A 12,041-nucleotide genomic window follows, 5' to 3' on the forward strand; every position below is an offset into this window, starting at 1 on the left:
GGCTCTGTTTTGTTCCAGCGAACAAAATGTACTATTAGTGTGTAAAACAAGTGACTCACTTGTTTACTTACAAAAAATGCACTCACAGGAGTAATTCTTTATTGAACAAATTAAGTGCTCAACTCTACTCGCTTCTAACTTACACACAAGCCTTGAGTTTTATGCTTGCTAAGATAAAGTTCAAATATAATGAAGATCACACTAAAATAACCTCATCAAAAGACTTTGCACATATCCTCATAAAGTTTAGAATAAATCAAATATCTCTAAAATAAGTCTTTAAATTTGTTAAGTCAATCTCCATGATACAAGGGATTCAATTTGCTTTATTCGAATTGATTCAATCTTCAAATATTTATCCCTCCAAAATGAATCTTCAAATATGGGTTAGCACATGTCCATACTATTATCTAAGTCATGGCCCAACAATATATATTCCATTCTAAAACAAGCGAGCTATATGAATTGTAGAATGTCAAGTGTAGTGGACACTGCGTGAAGCACTGCTCACATAACTACATCAACAAATACATCTTTCAAGGTCGAACAAGGCTTCCATATTTAGAGCACGAATTTAGTTTCACAAAGTAGCCTTTAATCCATCTTGGTTTGTCAATTTCTCATCAAATCAAATACCCTTAATATAAAGATATAATGGATTGAGACAAATCTTCATAAAGTTAGTTTATATCTTCTTGAATTGCATAGTATATAAGGGAAATTGATCACATTAAAATCCTTGAAAAGCAATCTTGGTTCAATCTCTTCTTTAAAAATAATTATGAAATTGGTTGCAGAAAATCCACGAAAAAATGCGAGGAGATAATCAAGATATCTTGGTTAAACATGTCAACAAACAAGACATATTATAAAACTTGGAGAGTGTTAAAGTGCAGTGGTCATTGCTCAAAAAATTGCTCTCACAATTTGCCTCAATAATGTGTTTGAATTCAGTTATAGCGGTGGTGATGAGGTGAATCATAATGAGAAAAAAAATTGGAAGCGGTGAATGTATAATAAAAATTTGATTTTATTTGATAAAACATATGTTTATCTGAAAAAGTAATTTGAATAATAAATAATTAAAAATAATATATCAAATGTGTTATTTATTATATTTATAATTAAACTTTGTTAAAGTATTTTTATGTAAAACAATAATTTCATTAATAAAAAATCAATAAAATAATTGTACATCAAATAAATTTTATAATATAATTATTAAAATTTTACTAGATTTTGAATAAATTATTACAACAAAAACCTTCTTTGGAAGAAAAAAGAAAAAGGGTTAAACAAAAGTTTTAAAATAAAATGTTAGTAAAATAATAAAAAGTTAATTGAAAAGGAAAAGAGAAATGTGAGATAAATAAAAAATAAAAAAGAAAAGAAAATATCGGAAATAAAAAAGTGAAAAGAGTTGCTCCATTTCCACTAGACATATGAGCTTTAACTCAAGATTTTAACCTCTAATGATGTGAAAAGCATTTCTACCGCACTGAAGGGTGTTACCCTGTTGTGGAAAGCTATGTCCTTCCATATTCCATCTCACCATGGGTTTTTTTCAGTCAAATGAAGCTTAAGTATAGTACGGGTACTATTTATTTTTCTCTCTTTTGATGTTGAATTTTTCTATGATATTTTGGAAATGTTATTTGATTTCCCAAAATCCTTAAGATTATTGCATTGTTTGAGACTAGAATTAGTGGTAAGAAAGTTGATGTTATTTTTAAGCTAGGTTTTAATAAATCTCACAAGGTTTTGCTGGTGGGTGGTATATGAGTGCTTTGGGATGATTCTATTATGGTGGAGGTGCTTTATAACCATTTACAATTCATCCATATGAAAAATTCTACTAATTGTTTATTTATTTATCTTGATAGTGATTTATGGAAGTCCACAAACTCACTTATGGAATTAGCTCAACGTACTTTCTAACTCGACTAAACAGCCTTGGATTTTTTTAGGAGATTTCAGCGGCATAATTGATGTTGAAAGAAAAGTAAGGAGGTAGCCTAGACAAGGTACTTTGTAAAAATGCGTGGAAAATACTTACAAAACATCTTTACCACAACAAACCTGACCATAGATTGCTTTTGTTGAAGATGCTTGATGGACCCCGCCCTTTTCGATTTTTCTTTTGATAGAAAGGCTTGGCAAAATCATGGAAACATTATCAGAGTTTATGGAGACAGTTACGATATGGAACAAGGAAGTATTTGGTAACATTGAGGGTGTTCAAACATCACTTGAGAATCCTAATCTCTCTAGGCTTCGTACTGATTGTTGATCAAGAGGAACTCTTATAAAAGCTTAAAATCTCGTAGTGATTGGTTGATAATGGGGGAACCAAAATACGAGATACTTCCATAGTAGAACAATTACTGCAAGAAATAGAATCAAATCTTGGGGTTATGACTAGAGGTTGAAATCCTTAAAGGTAAAGCTTTCTCCCTTTCTCAATACTTTTATACTAACGAGGGTACTAGAACAGAACTCTAAGCCATTGTCTATACGGAGGTATTTTATTTGTTTTCCAGTCTGTTTTTCAATCATATTTTTCCAAGACTTAAATACGAAAAACACATCACTTTTCTGCTTCAAGAAGAACGCCCAAACTTTTCTGGAAAAATCATCAATAAAGGTTAGCATATAATTAGCTCCACGTCTCGAAGGCACTCTAGATGGCCCTCACAGATCAGAATGAATATACTCCAATGTTCCCTTCGTGTTATGGATTCCTCTGGTGAATCGAACTCTCTTTTGCTTCCCAAAAACACAGTGCTCACAAAAATTCAGTTTGCAAATTCCTTGCCCTTCAAGAAGTCCTCTTTTGCTCAATTCTGCCATGCCATTCTCACTCATATGCCCTAGGCGCATATGCCAAAGTTTAGTAATATCATCATCTGACAAGGAAGAGGAAGCGACAGTTACATCACCAGTAACAGTAGAACCCTGCAAAACATATAACTTGACAATCTTTCTCTGCCCTTTCATCACAACAAGGGAACCTTTGGAAATCTTTAAAACCTCACTTTCAGCTGTGTATCTGTTCCCTTTTGAATCAAGAGTACTCAACGAAATTAAATTTCTTTTCAATTCTGGAACATGTCTTACGTCACTAAGTGTTCTGACAATTCTATCAAACATATTAACTTTAATTGTTCCAACACTTGCGATTTTACACGAAGCATTATTTCCCATCAAAACAACACCTTCAGACACTGTTTCGTAAGTTGTAAACCAATCTCGATTGGGACTCATGTGGAAGGTGCAGCCTGAATCAAGTATCCACTCCTCACTTACTTTAGAATCATTGACAGAAGCGAATAGAAGTTCACCATTGCTGTAGTCTTCTACAACATTAGCTTCACCGGAATTTTCTGATTGTTTTCCCTTTTTATTCATAGCCTTCCTTTTTATCTTATTCTGAAGCTTGTAGCACTCAGATTTAATATGCCTTTTCTTCTTGCAGAAGTTGCAAGTTTTTCCTCTGTTTGAAGACTTTGATCTACCCTTAGATTTACCATGAGGATTCCGTTCCTGTGTCCAACCACGATCATCATCAGCATTCCGATCTTGTCTCCCACGAACAATGAGACCCTCTCCCTGAAAGTTGGGTTTAACCACAAGATGCTTTATCTTATCATACGAGGTTAAAGAATCATAAACCTCATCAACTGTGAGAGATTCGCGGCTATATAAAATCATGTCTCTAAAGGTTGAATAAGACGGGGGCAACGAACAAAGTAGAATCAACCCTAGATCTTTCTTATCATATTGAACCTCCATGGCCTCCAAGTTTGAGAGAATTTCTTTAAACACTGTTAAGTGTTCGTGTACAGATGCACCTTCCTCCAAACGATGAGCATAAAGACGCTGCTTCATATGCAACTTGCTTGTTAGAGTTTTTGACATACATATTTGTTCTAGCCTCTTCCATAATACAGCGGCAATCTTCTCTTTCATCACATCTTGTAAAATTTCGTTGGACAAATGCAAATGTAATTGTGTTAACGCCTTTCGATCCTTACGTTTCTTCTCTTCATCTGTTAATGTCGAAGGCATCTTATCTATCCCTAGCAGGGCATCCTTCAGATCCATCTGCACAAGAACTGCTTGCATCTTAATCTGCCACAATGCAAGTCTGGTGTTGCGATCTAGCAGCGGAATTTCATACTTCAAAGGCGCCATTACCGTGATCGAGATGAATTACCCGGAAGCTCGGATACCAATTTGAAAAAAATAATAATAAAATAAAATAAACATAGATTTTTAAATGAAAACCCTTTCGGGAAAAAAAACCACAAGTAGAGGAAAAGAAAATTCACTATGTCGAATTCGAATTTAATTACAAGAGGAATAGACTATGTCTATTTATAGGCTTGTAAAGCCATATTCTAGTAAGACTGAAACACCTTATTTTAATTAGTATCAAATAGATAGAATTTAATAAGGTTTAAAAAACTTTATTCTAAAATAAAATAAAAGAAGTGTAATTCTATATGAATTCTTCTTTTATTTTATTTTACCACTGTACTTTATTTAAATAAGGATTCGGGTCACTTAATTCTAACAGTACTATTGTAGGAAATTTTTCCATAAGGGGTTATTTCCCAACTATCGATATATAAGATTTGAAAATTCTGAACAGACCGGTCTTTAATGAAGAGATTTGAAAAGGCTTTGTTTGATATAGAGCGCTAGGACCTCAATTTTTCAACAAAAGTGGCACCTCAAATTGCAAAATGCTTAGTGTGGGGTGTTTAAATCGTTATCTTAATCGAATTGATATTAATTGAATTTTTTAATTTTATAATCGTTAATTGAATTAACTTTTTAAAAATTAACCTAATTGAAATATTTTAGTTAATACGATCGGTTAATTGAATTAACCAAAATTTATATGTTTTGTTTTGTTTTTTAAAGAAGTATAAAATATATCAAAATAAATAAATTGATTATAACAATTAACCTGGCAACGGAAACAATTATTATAACAATTAACTTGAATTGCTTCAAAATTTTATTATTATAAAGATTTCTAATGCCTAGCTTTTAATTGTTTTATATTTAGTTTCTTATTAAAAGAATTAATATATATTGTTGCTACTAAATAATCCGAAGCAAATTACTCTATTCACGTTTTAGAAATATATATATATATATATATATATATATATATATATATATATTTATATTTTTGGTTTCAATATACCATCAATAACTTCTATATTTGGATAATCTAAATATATTGGTCAAATGACCAACGTATCAAAAATCTAATCCAATAACTGAAAACAGTAGTAGAATTAAACTAAGAGAGATAACTATATCGATTTCATGTCCTATGCATATGTCCGATTTTATTTCTTTAACATATCAATTCATTTTATGTTATTTTTTTAATCATTATGTACATATATATTTTTAATCCATATGTTTTGTTTTTTATTTATAAATTATGCATACTTTTTAGATTTTTAATTTTTTACTCAAGAATTTAAAAAAAATCTTTTGAAACTTTTATAATGTATTAAATTGAAAAATTTATAAATGTTAAAAGTTAATATATTGAAATTTTAGAATTAAAATAAAAATAAAAATATAAATATTAAAACTTAAATTTATTAAATTTTTAGATTTAGAATAAATTGAAAGAAGGAGAATATTAAAAAATAAATTTATTTTAAAATTAATAAAAATATTTAATTTCAAAAAGTGATAAGAATAAATCAAAAAATTAATAGATTAAAAGATGAGGGATTACCTTTTACTATTTCAATCTTAGTCATACTTCTGAGTTTTCACTGTACCTTCATTCGATTAAATCTTCTCTTCTTTTAAACAGAATTTAAGAGAGATATCTGAAGTAATTTGGGGGAGTCTTCCTTTTACAGATTATTCGGTTTTGAGGGACGATATGGCGGAAGTTAGAAGGAAGATATCAGCAGCGTCAGCCAGAGCTCACACCAGAAAATCTCATCAAAGCTCTTCTTTCAAGCTTTCTCCAGGTGTGTTTTACATTAGATTTATGTTTCATTTGATCCATTCAAGTTTCAAGCTTTTCTGCTGGCGGATCATGATTTTTTTTTCTCACTGCTTATTTGGTTGATAAGCAGATATGAAAAGAACAGCCTTTTGAATTCATTGTATTTGGTCACTGTTTCGAAAGGATAAGAACAGATTGTTCTTTTCATTTCTTGGTGACTTGGTTTTGATTGGCTTATGACTTTGTTCATTTAGAATTCCACTGATTTTATACCTCAAAAGTGGTAGCATTTTAGGTAATAGCTGTTGAATGAGTGTTTGTATTTGTTCTGTTATAGACAATAGAGACAGAAAGGTATTATCATGATTCAAAGTCTTGAACAATTAAGCACTTTCTGTGTGCAATTAAGTGGTAAAGTATGTTAATGGTTGAATGCAACTTCCTTGACAATAGGACACTGAATTCTCTTATTCCATAAATGGAGAATCGACATTGACATACTGCTACTTATGCTCTATTGTTTATTGCAGTTGTTAAACTTTGGTCCTTCTCAGTTGCTCAGTTATATGCTCTGAATTATTTACTCTCTGTGACACTTACCATGCAAGTTACTTTAACAACTAACAAGTCAAAATATTTACGTTACAAGGTAGAAATTTTCAGGTTTCCTCAAGAAAATACTAGCAGTCTAGTTTGTGGGGATTTTGGCATGGATTTACCAGGTGATCCAACCACCTCCCCCCAAGATGTGCGGCTCTCCGAATGGTCCCCCTGTGACAGCACCAAGAATAAGGCTTAAAGATGGAAGGCATTTAGCCTACAAAGAGCACGGTGTTCCGAGAGATGTGGCCAAGTATAAAATTATCTACGTGCATGGTTTCAGGTCCGGAAGGCATAATGTTATTGTTGCAGCTACTCTATCTCCGGTGCTTGTTAATTGGCTTACTTTTTATTTATATTTCTGTCTCTTGTCTATGTTTTATTGTATAATATGTTAAAATTTTGGTGTTCTACGAACTTTTAGATGGTTTCTTTCAGGAAGTTATTGAAGAGTTAGGGGTCTACATTGTGTCTTTCGACAGACCAGGTTATGGAGAAAGTGATCCGAATCCAAAGCAAACAGTAAAGAGCATGGCAATGGATATTGAAGAGCTTGCTGATCAGTTAGGACCAGGATCGAAATTCTATGTAATTGGCTATTCCATTGGAGGGCAGGCAGTATGGAGTTGTCTCAAGTACATACCTAACAGGTATATTTGCCCTAGCTAACCATGAGATAGTAAACTAGCGCATCTAGCAGTCACCTTATTGATGTTTTCCTTGTATCGACAATGTATTTGTGACTCCAAACAGGTTAGCAACACTGTTAGCTCCAGCTGTTACTTATTGGTGGCCTAATTTTCCTGCAAATGTATTGAATGAAGCCTTCAATCAGAAGTTAAGAAAAGACCAGTGGGTTATTCGTGTTGCTCACTATGCCCCTTGGCTCGTTTACTGGTGGAACACTCAAGAACTGTTTCCTGCTTCTAGTGTTTTAGCCAACAATTCTGATGTTTTGTCCAGTCAGGACAAAGAAATTATGTCTAGAATTTATTCGAGAAAGGATTCCGTGGTACGTATTTCTTAAAAGAGGTGCCTTCCTCATTTTCACTTCCTTTTAGCAGTATGAATCGGCCAAAGGAAAAGGCAGATTACAAGGTAATTGAACTTATGTGATTCATAGTGTTTTATGCTTTGTCCCTTGCAGTCACAACCAGTTACAGAGCAAGGAGAGTTCGAGTCCCTTCATCGAGATCTTATAGTTACACAAGGAGCATGGGAATTCGATCCTCTGGATCTGGGAAATCCATTTGCAAACAATAAGGGTTTTGTACACCTTTGGCACGGGGATGAGGATAAGATCGTGCCAATTACAATGAACCGCTACATTGCAGAACAACTTCCCTGGATTTGGTACCATGAAGTTTCAGGTGGTGGGCATTTCTTTCCTCTAGCTGATGGGATGTCCAATGCTATCATAAAGGCACTTTTAGTTGGAGAAAAATAGTGAGTAATGGGCTCTATCTATCTGTCCATCTCATGCCTCTAGAGCCTGAGATTTTGTAATTTAATCTCAAACTTGTAGCATTTGATCCTTCATAATCAATGTGTAAGTGTAATACGATAATCAACGCTGTGCAGTCTTCAACTATTTTTTTTTTCTTTAGATGAAAAATAAAATCCTCATTTCCAATATGGTCCCAGAAACAAAATCCATTTCTTAATTTTAGTATCAAAATAAAATGAATCTCTAAAAAGAAAAATGAATCAACGCGTAATGCTTTTAATTTCAAAATATTATAACATTAAAATGCATTTCATTTGTCGGTTACAATACTATATAAAGAACGAAAAATAAATCCTAGAAAATCTGCACATATTTATAAACAAATTTCAAAATACATTAAAAAAAAAACAAAATTTTCATCAAGTAAACAGATTTAAGAATTAATAAGAATGTCTCCCGTGTTTGTTCATATACTAGATTTAGTTTTGTTTTCTACTATTTTCTTTTAATTCAAAAATCTTAATAAAATCATATGGTGATTACTACTTACATTATAATCATTCATACGATCAAAATAAGTGTTCCTAAAAGAACCTAAAGTATAGACAAAACCGTAGCACATACCATGATCCAGAAACTATAATATCATAGTTATAGAAGCCTTCATGAAAGAACTCGACGGGATTAACAGAATATCAACTAGTTAGATGTAATTCAACTTCGTTATTTCAAAATAACTTATGTAACGTAATATGGTATAGACAAAACAATTAGAATACAACATCTGCTATACAGAAATATGTGAACCCATACTAATACAATCAGTTGGCAGCAACTCCTATAAATGACATGGAAACATTTTTCCTTGTAGCTTATTTTGAGTGGTGAATTAGGAAAGCAAGCATCCTGGACTCATGAAGGTTAGTTAAAATCTTATCTTATTACAAGGGTGTTGAAATCCTCAATTACTACCCTGCTTAGCTGTGCTACCAGCTGTTGTCATGAAAGATTCGCCACATCCACATTGCCCTTTGGAGTTTGGGTTGATAAAAATAAACTCAGACCTGTGAAGAAACGATGAAATACAAATTAGAACCAAAGAAAATAAAGATGCACCAGCTTCATAACAGGACGTGTACAAAATAAAACAACAAATACGAGCCAGTTTCTGTAACACAAAGCATAACAGTTCATTTATATACATATCAAATATAGTTACGCCTTGCATGTTTCATAACTTAGTACATGCAACGTTCTTTTTTATCCAGTTAAAGAAGAGTACGAAATCATGCTTGAAGACACATGAGCACACTCGCACAAACACAGGACTCCGACAGACGGATCACCAGCAAGGTTAATGTAAGAAAAATGTACAACAGATGGTCACTAAGCAGGAAGGAATGAGATGGTGGTAATGGAGCAGCATTCTCTGTCTATAAAACCATTGTGAGCAACAATAAGAATGCTACAGTAAAGGTTAAAACGGGAAGCAGAAAAGTGATCATAAGTCATAACACGCAGCCATGTTCAAAGAAATGATGATAAACAGATAAGAACCACAAAGGTGAAATTTGTTGAAATGGAAATGAAAAAACAAGACGGGAATGCAAGACTGAAAACTAAATTGAATATATCCATGTAATGATTCAAGGTGGAAAAAGAATTTCATTCCAGTTTCCACCTGGAAATACACAAACAGAAATAAATGGTTCATTTTCCTGACTACTGATTGATCAAACGTAAGTGCTTTAAATCTCATTTATATTTTTCACCTTACTAATGGCTACTAATTGGTCAAATAAGAACATAACTAATTATTATCAAATAAAAAAAATGATACAATAAACATTAATTGTTTTGATACCTGAGTTTATCATCTACAAAATCCATCTTGGTCCCAATCACATGCATCAAAGCTTTTGGATCAATTAGTATTTTAACGCCCTTGTCCTCAACTAATTCATCAAACTTTCCTTTCTCATCTATCAGTCAATTCCATAAAATAAAAATAAAAATCAGTTCCCCACATCTTTATTATTTTCAAAAATAAGAGAATAGATTTGATAGAAGGACGAGAATATGAGACGAACCGGCGTAATTGAGGGTGTAAGATAAACCGTTACATCCACGAGCCTTAACACCCAATCGAAGGAACGATCTTTGGCGCTGTTGAAGAAGGTGATGTATTCTCGAGGCTGCTGCGTCGGTCAAAGTCAGAACTTGCCACCTCAAAGCCGGTTGCCCGATTTTCTCTGCGGCGGTCGCGAATAATCGAGAAGCCATGGATTTGTGAACAAATCTACGCGAGAGGCCATTATCATTTTTTCTGTTTATATTTTATTTTCTTTAAGAAAAAGGGCAAATTTCACATATAGTCACCCAGTCATAAAATATTTTTATTTTAGGCACTAAAAAATTGTAACTTAAATATCTATATTACATAATTCAATCATTTTAGCCACCTACATTAAAATCACAAACAGTACCTGCTAGTTAAAAAGTCAATATAATAATAAATTTAGCCATAAGCTTTTTACGTATAATATCAATTTAGTTATAATTTTAAAAATTAACTCTTAAATTTTAAAAATATTCTCAATTTAATCACAATTCTAACAAATTAAAAGAAATATATAAAAATACATCATTATTTTTACTAGGGAATTCATGCATTGGGTCAGCTTTTTAGCTTTAGTGTCTACCAAGCAATGCCTTAACTCATCCCTAATTATTTCAATACATGAATTCAATTAACTGAGTTTATCAATGCCCACAACCTATTATTCAATTTACCTTCATGCTTTTTGTGTATCCATTTATCATGTGGTATGCTTAGCACACTTTAATCTATTCACAGTGTAATAAATTGAACTAATTAATAAAAAATTAAACAACCTAGAATCAATCATTATCGTATTAAATTTATAGTTTATACACACAATCCTATTTACATGCTCCTAACCATTTAATTGTATGTCTACAAACTCAAGCACAAATAAAACACGATAAAAAAAATTAACTAAAAAATGCTAAGCAGATATTTAAAAATACCAAAAAATATTAAATAAAAATTTAAAAATTCTATGTCAATCTCGCACTTTATTTGACACATTGTCCTTAAATGGCCGAAAAATAATTAAAGAAACAGATTACCCATTTTGGTGTGACAACTCCATGATGTTTGTCGGGTGATCGTCCTCTTTCTTATTTAGCTTCAAAATATAGTGTTGTCCAAAGCATGAAGTTCCTACATAGAAATAGGAAATTTTTTTTAGCAATAAAAGGAATCTAGCGAAAGCAAAAAAGAAAAAAAAATCCAAGTTTTAAAATTACAATCCCTAAAATATAAAAAAAAGAGTTCAATTTCAGTAGGAGTCTTTTTTGGACGCCTCTTCCTCTTCTTCCTTGGGATTTTCCTCCTCTTCTAGGTCCACTTCGTCAATTTTACTATTGTCTGGTCTCGAAATGTGTTTGAAGGAAAGGAATTATGGCATTCGCAAGCTATGTCTCCGTGCATAATTCTCGTAAATCGACCTTATCTCTTGTATCCATAAAATTATTCATTCTGAGTTAGGAATGTTAGCTTCGTCTGAACTTTGTTGGGCTTTAAAATCCCTTTTTCGTTTGTGAAGTTCTACAAACTGTCTTGTGCTGAACTCTCGTATCAAGTCCTTTAATGGCTACAAAAATAGTTTTGACCTACCAATGGGAACTTTCTCTTGCTTCCATAAGGCTATCACAAGATGTGGGAAAAGCAGCCCTATTTTCTTCTCACAAACGCAACGAATCATGCTTCGATATATTAAAGCTCCCATACAAAATTCTTCTTTCTGCAAGATAGTATAAAGCATAGTGGCTACAAAAGTATTGATTTTAGACACATTTACCTTAGGATTTTTACGAGTTCAAATGAATTGGAACCACATCTTGGCCATAAGGGATAGTCTAACATGTGGAAACGATATTGGAAATTCAATGTCTAGCTGATGTGTCCATTCACCT

The 12,041-nt window shown here is 32.4% G+C and overlaps 2 protein-coding genes across 5 annotated transcripts; one reads left to right on the forward strand and one right to left on the reverse strand.

The window, feature by feature from the left end:
- The first annotated feature begins 5,758 nt into the window (after positions 1 to 5,758).
- LOC108458474 (uncharacterized) lies at positions 5,759 to 8,244 on the forward strand. 4 transcript variants are annotated; one of them, XM_017757889.2, is made up of 5 exons: positions 5,759 to 6,014; positions 6,642 to 6,918; positions 7,031 to 7,242; positions 7,346 to 7,604; positions 7,740 to 8,244. In XM_017757889.2, the coding sequence occupies exons 2-5, from the start codon at positions 6,739 to 6,741 to the stop codon at positions 8,037 to 8,039; spliced, it is 951 nt and encodes a 316-aa protein (XP_017613378.1). In that variant the 5' UTR covers positions 5,759 to 6,014; positions 6,642 to 6,738; the 3' UTR covers positions 8,040 to 8,244. The 4 variants fall into 4 exon arrangements, with proteins under 4 accessions (XP_017613378.1, XP_052883266.1, XP_017613379.1 ...); XM_053027306.1 differs by having other exon boundaries at positions 6,642 to 6,875; positions 7,017 to 7,242; XM_017757890.2 differs by having other exon boundaries at positions 6,656 to 6,918.
- A 498-nt stretch (positions 8,245 to 8,742) lies between these two features.
- On the reverse strand, positions 8,743 to 10,378 carry LOC108459385 (iron-sulfur assembly protein IscA-like 1, mitochondrial). Its single transcript, XM_017758745.2, has 3 exons — positions 10,130 to 10,378; positions 9,904 to 10,021; positions 8,743 to 9,103 (listed from the first exon to the last, which is right to left on the reverse strand). The coding sequence occupies exons 1-3, from the start codon at positions 10,320 to 10,322 to the stop codon at positions 9,001 to 9,003; spliced, it is 414 nt and encodes a 137-aa protein (XP_017614234.1). The 5' UTR covers positions 10,323 to 10,378; the 3' UTR covers positions 8,743 to 9,000.
- Positions 10,379 to 12,041: the final 1,663 nt, after the last annotated feature.

Source organism: Gossypium arboreum, chromosome 4, assembly GCF_025698485.1.
Source record: "Gossypium arboreum isolate Shixiya-1 chromosome 4, ASM2569848v2, whole genome shotgun sequence".
Lineage (NCBI taxonomy): Eukaryota > Viridiplantae > Streptophyta > Magnoliopsida > Malvales > Malvaceae > Gossypium > Gossypium arboreum.

Excerpts from the sequence above, each read along its gene's own strand:
- LOC108458474 (XM_017757889.2), top strand. The coding sequence starts at position 6,739 with ATGTGCGGCTCTCCGAATGGTCCCCCTGTGACAGCACCAAGAATAAGG. Across the intron at positions 6,919-7,030 it reads TTGCAGCTACTCTATCTCCG|GAAGTTATTGAAGAGTTAGG; the intron begins GTGCTTGTTAAT and ends GGTTTCTTTCAG. Across the intron at positions 7,243-7,345 it reads CTCAAGTACATACCTAACAG|GTTAGCAACACTGTTAGCTC; the intron begins GTATATTTGCCC and ends GACTCCAAACAG.
- LOC108459385 (XM_017758745.2), bottom strand. The coding sequence starts at position 10,322 with ATGGCTTCTCGATTATTCGCGACCGCCGCAGAGAAAATCGGGCAACCG. Across the intron at positions 10,022-10,129 it reads TTACACCCTCAATTACGCCG|ATGAGAAAGGAAAGTTTGAT; the intron begins GTTCGTCTCATA and ends ATTGACTGATAG. Across the intron at positions 9,104-9,903 it reads TTTGTAGATGATAAACTCAG|GTCTGAGTTTATTTTTATCA; the intron begins GTATCAAAACAA and ends GTTTCTTCACAG.